Genomic DNA, 13,369 nt, shown 5'->3' with positions numbered 1-13,369 from the left:
ACCAGGCATTTTCTTGAATATAAGAAAGAAACAGAGGTTAATCCCATACTGAAAAATAGAAAGGAAAAAAACGAGAAGGTTTTGAGCCTTCTTCAGATGCGAGGCAAAGGGCACAGGGACATATAAAGAACAGGAGAGCAAAAGATTGTACAGGTGAGAATTGGCATGGCAGATCAGCAAGAGTGTCCAAACAAATGGAAATCGGGGAAAGAAATTCCAGGAGAAGAGTAAAATCTATAAATGAATGGAGAGGTCTTAAAAAGCACTTAGTCTATCAATGAGAACTTGTGGAAGGTGCGATCCTAGTTTGAGAATAATTATGGCTTCTGATGTGTTTCCCTGACAACCCTGGAAAGGACCACAGATAGAAAGGTCAGTGTGATCATGGCTGGGAGAGGGGAAATGCGTCTCCAGGCTTGGAGAGCTCTGATCCTCCTCTGAAATGGTCCCTGAAACTGTTGGTGGATCTTGTAAGATGTCTTGCATATATGTATGGAATATAATTACATAACCCCTTTTAGTATCTACTGTATATAAAACTGATTTCTGGAAATACAGTACAGCTCTGTCACCTCTACTGTATGCTTGAAATGAAGCTGACCAAGTGCAGTACTAATGTGCTCCTCCTGTTTTAGCTGGAGAAGATAACTAGTATGGGTATAATAGACTTAATAGTATAAGTGCAGGAAAATCACATAGCACACAATTAGTAATCTGTACAACCAATACAGTGTGATCAGATCCATCATTGTTCATTTTATTCAAATACCACAAGCTGATCATCATAACGTTCTTTATTATTTTACTGTTTTAATGCAGACAGGGCCAGGAGTAGATCAGTCTATATGCTGGATAGTCATACATGTAGACCGTGCTGTTTGAATAGATTCACTTGACATATTATTTCTTATACATTGCTCAGTTTCTTCGGTTGGAGTATGCGTTTATTGGCCTAAAAACCAGTAATTTCTTGTGTGTATCTTTGTTAACATGCTGGTTGTCTGTAGTCTGATCTGAAACACTCTAAACATTTATTTTTGTTGTTATCCTTTAGATTTTGCTTTAACTTTATTTCTTTTTTACTTTGTTTGTTTAGCATCACTTCACTTAAGTCATTTTTTGTTAGTTAAGATCTCCACTACACAGGATCACTTGAATATGAGGCACCCATGTCTCTCATACAGAACTTAGAATGTTTTATCGCTTCATTCATCCTAGGTTTCAAACTTAAACTTGGACAACCACAATTTTTCCTGGCATTTTGTATAGTCACTTAATTGATTTTTTAAAGAATTAGACAAAGTTAGTAAAACTTTGGGGGGGGGGGGGGGGTTGAATGATAAACTAATCAAGTCAATTGCATTGATTGTGAAGCTTCAAAGAATTTTGAAGCTCAAACCAGAATATCCTGTATCCATTGGGTCCTGGAGTCTGACCACCTAATGTAACATTTATTTATTCTAAGGGTTGTGGGAGTATGGAAGAAGCTACAAAGCCACATCATTGTACATTGGTACTCTGGCTTTGATGAAAATGGAATCAGAGTTAAGTTAATCTATCAAGAAGCCACTGGCTAAGATCCTCAGATCAATTAACTGCTAACTACAAAACAGGTTAGATGGGCTGTAATGCCTCCTCTCATATGCACATATGACTTTATACAGTACCAGTGAAAAGTTTTGATTGGTGACAAAAGGTAAATGATGGTAAAAGAACATCTAACAAAGACAATTTTAAACTACTTTAAGTGTTCTAACACCATGTTATACACATTTCTGACTTTTCACTAACCTGGGCTTCAAACTAGAAATCTGCTTGCCTTGGGTGTTCATTTTATTGAAAATGAAAAATTAACATTTTCAATGCAGTTCACTTCAGAATATAAGTACACATATCATGTGATTAAATATTAAGTGTTTAAAGACAAATTTATACAGTTGAAAGCACAGGTAATCATGAAAAACCGGGTTTCAAGGAGGTGTCCTCAAACCTTTGACTGGTACTGTATAGTATGTGAATATCTTTTTGCCCTCACAGTCTTCAGGTAAAGGTCTGCCTAGGAGATGCTGACTCCTCAGTTCAGGCAACCACAAGATCCGCTTCTCATTCCTCTCCCCATCCTTCATGTCCTCGCAGCTCCCCACCTCTCCTTCACTGCCCGAGCCCAGCCGCTCCCCCAGCCCGCTCGCGCTCCTGTCCACCCTCTCGGACCCCCTGCACCAGCGAGCGCCCGGCCTCCGCAGGAGCCAGTCGGCCGAGCACCCCGCTGTCCTCTCCCGTTCACCGGGCCACCGGAAGCTGCCCGCTGTCCCGGGGGGTGCCAGGTACCCCTCTGTCATACGCATCTCCCGCGCCCAGCTCCAGCAGGTGACTATCTGCCCTCCCTGGCACACCCTCATCACCTTCGTCTTGGTTGGGTTCACTCTTTCCTTGCTTCATGTTTTTTTTTTTTTTGGACAATTTTTGCAGCTCATCAGTCTGTGAGGGAGCCCATGTGGGCTCTGGATGCGCAACCAATCACATGATAGGTAGACACATGACAGATTCAGGTTCCTTTCCTTTGCTGATCCAATGGTTGAACTCTTCCCAAGGTGCTTTGTCTTGTTGAAGCACAGAGGCACAAGCCATGTGTGCTATTTTGTAAAGGTTTTCATCCTCTGAACCTTCTGCTTGTACAGTAAAAGTGTTCCTCGGTTTTGATTTTTCAGACAGTGTTGGGTGTCTTTTACCTCTTACCAGAGGAACAGTTTCATCAACAGGTAGGGGACCACACTGGCGACCCATCATCGCGAAGGGAAGGAAAAAATAGTTGTTCTTGCAGTATGGGTCAAAGGTTACTGCAGAGGGGCACACCACAGTCCCCATTCTTATATTTCACCATATTTATTCATGTAACGATAAAGGGATTTAAAGCGACAACCGATTAGTGTTAGAGCTTCAATTCGTGTCTGTCATTTCTGGTGCTGGCTTAAGAATGTCACATTTTTGTAAAGAAAATGTCATTGTATTTGGACTTCAAGTCACATTGGTTCTGTAAAGGAACTCTTGCAGAAGCAAATGTTTCTGGCATTTTTCAGTGCATGCTTTTTTATGCTTGACCCACCGTTCAATACAAAATACCCATGAAGGCTGGGAGTCATTGCATCTGGTGGGTTCCCTGGTTTCTCTGCCTTTTGTGATTTTCTGACTCCTGTAGATTTTGAAAGCAATTTTGGAGCAGTGTTAGTACTGGAAACTGCTTTGCATTTGCAACTTGCACGCCTTGTTCAGTTATTGAGAAATACGTTCTCAGGTGTTTTCTTTAATTTTCTTGTACTAAATATTCACAGCTCTCTTATAGGGTTGTGGTTCTGCTTGCTTTATAATATCCTAGATACAGTGGCAATTCCATTTAATTGTCAGGCATTGTTTTAGTAAGGTCATTAAGAGCTCAAGATGGAACAAAGATACAGTAGAAGCCTATAACTAGGAGTGAGTATCGCTGATTTTGTTTTATGTAGAAATCTCAGAGAGGTTGTGAAATGTGACACCATGAGAAAACGTGAGAAGGGTATAGGTGAGGGATGTATTAGGCCGAAGGAGCTAAGAAATTTCTGGAAAGCAGCCCCACATTTTGTCATAGTGTGTATCAGTAAAAGTTTTGATGGTATATTTTGATCATTCAATATTAAAAAAATAATGATGATCGAAGAAACCTCATTGATTGTCATGGACAGAAAAAGCCACACAAATCCTTCAAGAAGCAGCAGCCCAGTAAGTCCTGTTAATGTACTCAAACAATCTTGCCGTCCCTTTTTTGAAAGGTAAATACGAAGGGCATGGTGCCCCTGTCTCTTCCATTCTGACACGGGCGTTTTTTTATTTCCTGTCTCCTGAAGCTCACCGCCCCTCGGCCCTCAGTGTTGTCCTCCCAGTCTGCCTCGGACAGTGTGCCACAGTGCCTCCTGGTGGAGAGACGGGAGGGAGACTGCCAGCCCATGGACACCACTGCTGACATGCACTCTCCCCAGGACCGCCACGGGGACCTGTGCATCGCAGGGTATGCGGAGCGACAGCCTGATGAGAAGCCTCTTCCCGCAACTCCCAGGCCTGCAGACTCCGTTTTCGAGGAACCTGAGAAAAAGGCTCCCAGCCCAGTGCCATGCCAGGTCTTGGCTCACCATTCGCCCAGCCCTCCACGGAGTCCAGTGATCGCCAATGGCAACCTGTCCCCGCCAGTGAATGGCCCGGGCTGCATGGGTGCCTTCCCTGAGCTCAAGGACATGGAGAGCGATTCTGGATATCCCGATGGATCCACAGAGACCCATGCCCAGCGAGCGGAGGAAGGAGAGAGGGGTATGTTTCCTGCCGGGACTGCTGGCACAGGCCCGGCGCCCCCCCGCAGAGATCCCGCCCGCAGGCTCAGCCGGATTCCCGTGCTGGAGCCCGGCCTCTCCGAGTGCCCCCCGCCCGGCTCGGCGAAAGAGAAGCTGCTGCAGAAGAAGGCGCATCACTCCGAACCCGGGCGCCCCGCCTCCGAGCGGCGTCCGGCGTCCAACCTGCGCGGGGAGGTGTCCTCCGCGTCCGACCGCTCGCAGGAGGACGAGTCCTGCCTGGTCTCCCGCTCGGACCGGCAAGGCGAGGATCCTCTCTCCCTCTCCTCCTCCTCTGGTCCTTTGTCCCGCAAGAGCAAGATCCCCCGGCCAGTTCCCGTCCCGGCCTCCGAGCCGCTGTCCGGACAGTTCGTGCCGCATCCTCCTCCGGGAAAGCCTCCCAGCCGGTCCGCAGTGGACAGCAGGTGAGAGCCGGAATGTCATTCAGGCGGTGTTGTATCCTCCCTCTGTTATTCCTGTACAGTCCTCTACAGGCGAAGGAGAATGTGAATAGAGAGGTCCTCATTTGTATTTAGTATTCATCTTTTGCAAGTTAAATTCATCTGTAATAAATTTCCTTTGATATTTTCCAATTCTATATCTTTCGGTTGGTTCTTATTTGCTCAGGATTTAGCGGGACATACCTTTAGTTTGTTGTAGTGTATAGCAGTTTTTGTTCTGCTATAGCCTTCTTCTAGTCAGTAGAGCAGTTTGTCGGCTTTTGGTGTTTTTGTAGGTAGTAGCATGTGAGTTTTTATTGTTCAGATAATGTATGTCTTAGTCTTTTCCAGGCTTAATTCTTGTAATGCAGTGCTTGCTGTTCTTTTGAAATGTATTTTTAACACATTGTTACATGTTTGGAGCTCAGCTGCAGGAATCATAACTAAAACTAAAGTACATGAAAGCAGATCACACTTTTTAATGTCCCTGACTTGGCTCCTGTAGATTTCAGAATAGTGCTATTCACCTTTATGAGCTTGAACAGTTGACAAACAAGAGGTTAGTTTGTTTGTAGTTAACTGATCTGATCTGATCTCAACTGATCTGATGTCATCCATCAGGTTCTTGAAAGACGTCAGGGTAATACTTTAGCTTGAACAATATGATTGCATAGATTCTTACATACTCCTACAATACTTCGAAGAAGTACCTCCCATTCATGGTTTTAAATCTACTTCCGTTTGTTTCCCACTAGTGAAGTTATGCTATCTTGCACTACTGTATGTACACAGCTGTCTCTTTCAGGTCCTGCTTGGTGCACAAGTGCAGGATTTCCATTTTCTCAGTGCATGTTTCTGACTTGCACGCGTGTTTAGTAGTTCTGCATATTTTTTGGATCTACTGGGTAATGGTAAATCCCAGCCCTTGATGCCTGTATCGGTGTTGCAGGTTGCGGCGGTACCGGATCCGGGCGAGCAGCACCAGCGATTCAGACCTGCTCTCCTGCCTGGCCCACATCATGCAGAACGGCAGCGGACCCAGGACCCGGGGCTCGGCCGCCACCCGGAGCAGCGCCAGGATCCCTGCCGGCAGCCCGTCCATCCCCCATCGCAGCACCAGCGCCTCCCCCCGGAGCTCCTCCTCCCTGCAGCGCTCCGTCAGCTCCTCCCCGTCCCGCCACGAACACCGGGGAGGCGGACTGGGGCGCAGCCGCTCGCCCCCCAGCTTCTCGGGCTCGCCCCCGCCCCGCCGGGCCTACCCCCAGGAGACCTGCTGCGGCCGGCAGGCCCGCTCCAGCTCCTTCCACTGCCCCCGGGGCAAGGGCTCCAGCCGCGAGGGCAAGTGCTCCAGCAAGCTCAGCAGATAATGACGCAGCACGGACCGAGCCCCGGGTTCGATTCCCAGGCCCCGCTCGATCGCCCCACACAGGGCGCTGGCGCATTTCTGCTCCACTCTCTTTTCGCATTTAAAATGCGATACGCACTGTGCCCGTCTCTCACCCCCTCATTCCTGCTCTTCTCTCCTTGCACGGCTTCTCCAAAACTTCCAAGAGGTCCGAAGGGGTCCTCGCCGGACGCTTCGCTAAATACAGGCCTGGGAGAAAAAAAAACACAGCCTAAGGAATAGGGAGTGGGCCTTGTGGAAGAAAGCAGAAGTCCCAGCTTTCCTGTTTCAGTAATGAATTGCGGCACGCTGTACAGTTACCATTGGAGTACACAGTGCAGAAGCAATAAAATCGGTTTGGAAATCAAAGAGAAAAGCAGGAATGAGAATGGGAGAAAGGAATCACCCCTTTCATGCTTAAGGATCAAGAATTATGAAGGAACCAAAATATCAGAATGTTGTTCTACGATACAGCTACTGAAACATGGAAAACACTAACTGGGCAGTTAATATTATGTCTTTTTTTCCTGTCCAATTTCCAGAATGGAGGTAGGCTGGGTTCTGAACACTTAGACTTACAGTGTGGAGACTGATCGTACCAATATCCTCAAAAGAGGTCATGTAGGGCTGATTTGCTGTTTTGACATCATGTCTGCCATCAATGCACGGTCATCCGTGGTCATTTAAAATTGTGTTTATTGCCAAGCCAGAATACCAGTCTCTATGTGTTAGTGAGCTGACCTCAACAACAGTCCTGTTCAGGCACTTCAGACCCAAAGCTGTAGTACTTCCAAACCTGAATATTAAATTCTTTTGCTCAGCATCTAAGATACACACATAAACTATATCGCATCAGCACTGTCTCAGCTCATGATTATAACAGGCTGATGAACATCCAGTGTAGTCTGTCTCATTCCTGCTTTGCACAGAGGATAATGAAATGCCAGATGCTGTCACAGACAACACTTAATCCTGTATTTATTTTTGTAGAGCTGTGCTTTGGGAGGAAAAGCAGCTTGCTGTCTTCCCAGATGTCCAACAGGGGTCAGGAGAAAGCTGAGGGGGTACAGTGTAGAGTCAGACCACCTCCTGTTCCATGTCAGAACTCTCTTGCAACTGGGCACCCCTTATGTAGCTAATATTACATGTGCTTACAGTATTCATATTAATATATAGATGCATATGCCCAGGTATTTGCTACACATCACACAAGTATTTCCAGTATTCCATTATGTGGGCAGATAGCTATTTATTGATGTATTTATCAGACATGTTCATGATGAAGACCTTAGTCTTTGTACATTTGAAAGCAGTCTATTCCTGCTTTGGTTTTTGGAGAAAATCAATCCCATGTTTAGGATGGAGGAGTCCAGTTGGCTTGAGGAAAAAAAGGAAGATCATCCCTCTTTCATCTGTTCACTCAGTAGTTATCCATCCTTTCAAGTGTTCAGTTTTTTCTATTACAGTGCAGTTTTCCCACAATTTAATAAAGAAGTGGGGAAACAGATCTGCTCCTCAATCTTGAAGAAAATAAAAGTAAAACGAAGGGGGTGTAGAACTGAAATTGCCCTGCTGCTTCAAAAATAGGAACAAATCTGTGGTGACATGCGTTGCACTTTAACATTAAATAGCACTCTGCTAGCACTTAGAATAGAGATGCCTGCCTCCATCCTGTGAAAAGACTCCTTTAATTGGAAGCATTCTCATTGTCAAACTGTGTCTGTACTGCAATTATCTGACCCTAAGAGAAAGGTATGCTGCTAGTTATCTTGGAGAATATTCTTTTTTTCTGGGAAAGATAAGACCTTAAAAACCCTCTCTCTCCCACATGTCTTTTCAGCCTTTCTTCTAACATAAGTAATGGGTTAGAAATCACATGCCTGCATTTTGGTCTGTGTTGAAATAATTTGTGCAATACATGACTTTAGATCTTTGCAGAAACAGAAAATAAAATCTTTGCCAGATTTTGGCAACAAAAGTTAAGAACTAATAAGCACACTGAAGACTGCATTTTATAACTAAACAGAGCCTGTTTAAAAGCAGATATGCTAAAAGATCCTAGTTTGGTGCCTTTTTGTAGGTACAAATGATAAACATTGCACTTAATTACCACACACTACATTAACCCCATCCAATGCAGTCTTCACTGTGAGAGATAGTAGTATGAAAATGCTTCAGAATGAGGTGATGCCCATTTCAATCTGTGGATTTTCTGAATGGATATTCTGAATTTAAGGTGGGGTAGTTTGACAGTTTACATTTTGTTCATCTGAAAATAATAGCTGGGCATTCCAGCATTCTGAACACTCCAGAAGTTTGATTAAGCAGGACATTACTTTGCAAGTACTGACACACTTCAACCATAATTTGTTTTTATTTCTTTTGAATTTGTAAGATACTGTACTATAGGATCTAATAAATAATATCTGCATGCACAACAAGACGTAACTAATGTATAATTATTCATAGGTTTGCCATTTTCAGAAGACTGGACTCTTAAGAAGGAATAAGCTATAGATGTACCGTATTGTTTCTGTTTGGATCCCAGTCCATGTGAGCGCCCTGAGGTCAGAGTGTCCTTGACAGCTCCCCTTCTGTCAGAGTGGCCTTAGCACTTCCATATGAAACACTTACCAGCTGGGCTTGAAAGTTCAGCTCTTGGCTGGGGGAAAGTACCATGCTCCTCCTGTCTGCTGATACATCTGCATCATGTTGTTGTATCTAACTGCAGTAGATAATCTGTAACTTGTAAATAAAATTGTCACTCAAATGAATGCATTGATTAATCACTGGCAGGCAAAAGATTTGTTTGAGAAGATTGAGGAATTTCCTCCTCAATCCTCTGGTCAGAATGACTCTAGATCTCAGTCCTGTTGAAAATATAGATGAGAAATGAGGTTCAGGTTTATAAGCCCCTCCTCATTTGGAGACCGTTCCGCTAGAAAATGTGGCTGGGCTTGGGCTGAGCCTGGCAGAATTCACAAAAAATGCTCCTATTCCTGGTGTTCTTGCTGCCGAATAGATTTTTCCTATTCTGACAAACGCCTGTGTTGTGCATACACTGCTACAGTGTGAGAAACAATCACATTTTTTCCATTTAAAATGAACCCAAATTCATTTCCACATTTGAAGGAAAATAGCATTTGCTGTAAGTGTTTCTCATATATCAAACATCAATACTTTAAATCGTCTTACGGTCAGTCCCTGTTTTCTGCTTTCTTATGTTTTCTGACATTGAGCTTTCTTCAAAATAGGGCTCTTGTGTCCTTTCAGAACAACATGATCATCGGTGTAGTTATTCTAAATACCCATTTTACTCAGTCTGCAGTGTCCTTACTTTTTTCCATTTTTTTAACTGAAATCAGGAACCCCTGTGTCTGTTAATTTTTATTAGACTTTGAATGTGAGGACCCCTCACTGCATGACTACATAATCACACCTTCCAGTGAATCTGTTTTACTGTAGATGATAAAGTTTTGGATTTTCAAGACTGAATATAGCAAGACCTTCAGTAACATAGTAAAAGAGATGTGATAACTGTATAAAACCATCTCTTAGATCATTGAACAGGTACTGGCTGTACCAAAATTACACATTACATCCAGTCCCAACAGTGTTTTAACACAATCTGAATGTGATTGTTTGCTCCACACACAGATGTCATTTGTAAAATCTGGAAATAGACTCAAGTATGGTAGTGTTCGGGACTTGCTAACATGATAGAAACTTTTTTAAACAATCTGTTTACTGAGCTGTGGACACTTTTCCTGTATGTCAGTCTGTCTGAAGGTGTACTGTTTGTTTGCTAATATGAAACATGCTCACTTCTTCAGCTCAGCATGTGTGATTGCTTCCCTCAAGACTATGAAATTCCACTAAGCAAACATAACCTATTTATGGCCAGCTTGAGTAGCTCTGCCTTGTTCGAAGACGTTTAGCTCTGCTGAAAGTATACAGTGGCTGATTCGGAACAGGGCTTCCTCAGTGTTAAGAAAAACGTTACACTACAAATTAGTGTTATCCTGAAGTGTTACCCTTTTTACTTTAAAGTTTACTTTTTCTAAGAAATGTGTCCTTCGAATACCTAGAACATCCTTGTTTACTGTATTTTATTAATAGAAATATTCTACTTGTTCAACTTTGTTTTAAATGAGCAACTACTACTAGGACATTTATTTATCCAGACAGATCAGATTGTACCATTTCTCACTGTCAAATAAATCAGTTCAAATAACTGAGACAAAGCTGCTTTTTACCTGTAAGGAATATTGTGAATACATCGGAAGTAAAAACGTGGAGATAAATCAAGTGACTTAAAGCCTTTCAGTCTTAAACTTTATTTACAGTTTATAAGATTGCTAGAGCCATAGACTAAAGCATGCCTGAGGACCTTTACTGATTGTCCCGATGAATCTCAACACAGGAGGCTGAAGTTACTTTCTTGCATGTAATAAAGTACCTAGCAAAGTAAGAACTTTGACTATTAAAATGCGACTTCAGCAGAGACATTTGCATTCCTGGTTCATGTTATGTCCACTGCATCAAGCAGATAAGTACAAACTCCAGCTTGCAATTACAATTTATGTGCTGGTTTATCCCTACAATAAAGAAGAGACACTTAGCCAGTATCTCAGGAGAAAAAGATCATTCATTTTTTGTTAGGGTAGATTCATTACAAAACCCCAGAAATCTTTCCATTACTTTGAATGATTGGGGAAAAATAGAAGAATCTTTTAATGACTGTATATAAATACTCACAATTGCGGACTGTAGACTTATTTTTACAACAAAAGAGTTCTGTTTTGCTATGGTATCATTTACCGTAGTGGCATTGCTGTGGAGGCCAGCTTGTGGGGAGGATCTATGAATTTTGTATGCTTGTAGTTGAAGAATTTATTTACCACAAAGTGCATTTGCGTTCCTGAGCAAATGCTGATCTTGTAGTATGAGAATGTGTTTTTGATCAGCAACTTGCCCAGTAATTGCAGTCAACATACTAGTTAAAGATCTACATAATGATCAGCTAGTCCATGAATCAGAAACTAGTCTTTGTCTCACTGTGAGCTTTCTTATTTTACTAGCAAGGTCTGAATGTGATACTCCATTTTGATATTTGCACTTGCCCGCACATTTAAAATATGTTCTCATAAGTTGCACCTTGATTTGAGTTAACGGTCCTTGTTGGAAAAGTAATGTACAGTAATCTAGTCACGCAGGAATTCTGTCATTGTTAAAATAGCCTGATTGGTATTTGAGCTAAATGTCTCTATAATTATTTCTGAGATATAGCCCTGGCAAAAGTCTGAAAAAGTTAAGTACTTTACTAACCCTTCATAGGATGGATGGAGATTTTAAAATATTTTAGCACCCTTAAAACACAGTTACAGAAGTTTTTTAGCACCATTTTTATTTCCCATTGCCCCTTACCAATCATGGCCTCCTAATAATCCCCCTCTATGAATTGGCTACATTACTCTGCTCTCCTCCCCACTGATAGCTGATGTGTGGTGAGCGTTCTGGCGCACTATGGCTGCCGTCGCATCATCCAGGTGGATGCTGCACACTGGTGGTGGTGGAGGGGAGTCCCCATGACCTGTAAAGCGCTTTGAGTGGAGTGTCCAGAAAAAGCGCTATATAAGTGTAAGAAATTATTATTATTATTATTATTATTATTATTATTATTATTATTATTATTATTACTTCTCCTGCAGGACTGCTGGAGAAATAAGTGTGTGGCTTGTGTGGAGTTCCAATGCACATACAGAACAGTAGTTCAAAAGCAAACGTCCAGAGTAACATTGTTCCTCTATATTTATACCAGTAACTGTACATGACTAATGGAGTGTACTGTGGATTCAACTTTTTGCTTCAGTATACTGTAGACCTACAGTTTGATCTATTCCTGCTTTGTTTTTGAAACGAGGGGGAATTGGGGGCATATCTGTCCCTCCTCTGAAACAGCATCGTTTTAATTAACACATTCAAAAGTCAGCTTACCTAACAAGTAGTTGCTCAGAAAATTTAATATATACTGTAAAAAAAGTCTGTATTTATAAAATCAGTAATATAGAATGGTGAAAAAAGCAAATGAAACTTTTCTGCTCTTTATGTAAAACCTCAGTTCTGTTCAGGTTTCTGGTTTCGGTTTCTGCCGTATGTATTTGTCCCTAACAAGCTAATGTTTTTTTTGTTTCCTTCTCATGCTCTTTTTATAACATGTTTTTTTTAGTGAACATCTTTACTAAAATCGATGTTTATTTTTTAAATGCCAAGTCTCATTAACCAGTGAATTTCTTTGCTTAGTGTTGCTAAAAATCAGTTTGTCATAGTCTATGCTCTTTCACTGCACGTGCATTGGTCTCTGATTTTGCCTTTCAGTTCTGTATAAACCGATCAGGCACGGAAATGGACACTGTTTTTTTTACAGTTGAAAAGGTAATCTTTTCATGCACGCCATTGGGCTAGACTATTGAATCCCCAACGAACTATGAAGAATGAAAAGATCCCATCTTCTGATGGAGTCTTAAAAATAGTCTGAAACTATTTGTGCATATGCTGCTATGTTTTCTTTTAAGGCTATCCCTGAGTGCGTTTCGTCTCTCTTACATTCTGTTATTCCTTCTCCAATCCGATATATCCCTGCTCTGTACGCTAAAACATGGAAAAATCCTGAAAACTCTGACCTGTACATTTCCCTGCCACTGGCTGTATTTCTTTTGCAGTGCTTTATTTAGTCATGTTGCAATGTTGAATTGTATAGGAAAGAATGTATCCACCGGAAGAATTGCATTGTACATACAAGCTGTAATTATTTATGTTTCTTTCATTTGTATCATATCAATGCCTTGTACAGTGTTTTATGTTTTGTTTTAAAATTATTTTGTATTTTATTTTTATAAACTGGTTATAAATAAAATATTCATTCAGCATGCAGACAAAAACAAATCTCTCTCTTTATCACTCGCAAGCAATACTGACCTTTTGGCTTTAAAGGGACAGCCTGGAGCTCTTTTCTGGAATTTCAATATTAACCATATTAACTTGTAGTACTCTTTAATTGAATGAATGAAGGAAACTCAGTGTTATTATTTAGACATAAAAACAGCACTGAAACACCAAGACCTACATACTGTACACTGTGTTTTTAAGTATGAAACATTGGTTTAAAGATATTTGTGCAAGCAAGTCAAATA

The 13,369-nt window shown here is 41.9% G+C and overlaps 1 protein-coding gene and 1 long non-coding RNA gene across 5 annotated transcripts in view; both read left to right on the top strand.

Moving 5' to 3' along the window:
- LOC148653566 (uncharacterized) overlaps nt 1-13,121 on the top strand; it is a 154,290-nt gene extending 141,169 nt beyond the window's left edge. The window contains exon 2 of the long non-coding RNA XR_015941702.1: nt 11,822-13,121. This is a non-coding gene — a long non-coding RNA (uncharacterized LOC148653566). The remainder of the gene's footprint in view (nt 1-11,821) is intronic.
- The window catches only part of LOC148653565 (tau-tubulin kinase 2-like), a 57,309-nt gene extending 44,188 nt beyond the window's left edge, over nt 1-13,121 (top strand). For all 4 annotated transcript variants that reach the window (XM_088648751.1, XM_088648749.1, XM_088648750.1 and 1 more), the window contains 3 exons: nt 2,137-2,367; nt 3,879-4,777; nt 5,742-13,121. In XM_088648751.1, coding sequence (XP_088504877.1) covers nt 2,137-2,367; nt 3,879-4,777; nt 5,742-6,159 — 1,548 coding nt within the window. In that variant the 3' untranslated portion in view covers nt 6,160-13,121. The remainder of the gene's footprint in view (nt 1-2,136; nt 2,368-3,878; nt 4,778-5,741) is intronic.
- Nucleotides 13,122-13,369: the final 248 nt, after the last annotated feature.

This window comes from Lepisosteus platostomus, chromosome 10 (genome assembly GCF_059453375.1).
Source record: "Lepisosteus platostomus isolate fLepPlt1 chromosome 10, fLepPlt1.hap1, whole genome shotgun sequence".
In the NCBI taxonomy this organism is placed as follows: domain Eukaryota; kingdom Metazoa; phylum Chordata; class Actinopteri; order Semionotiformes; family Lepisosteidae; genus Lepisosteus; species Lepisosteus platostomus.
Note: the sequence above shows the minus strand (reverse complement) of the source record. Positions and strands in the feature narration are given on the sequence as shown.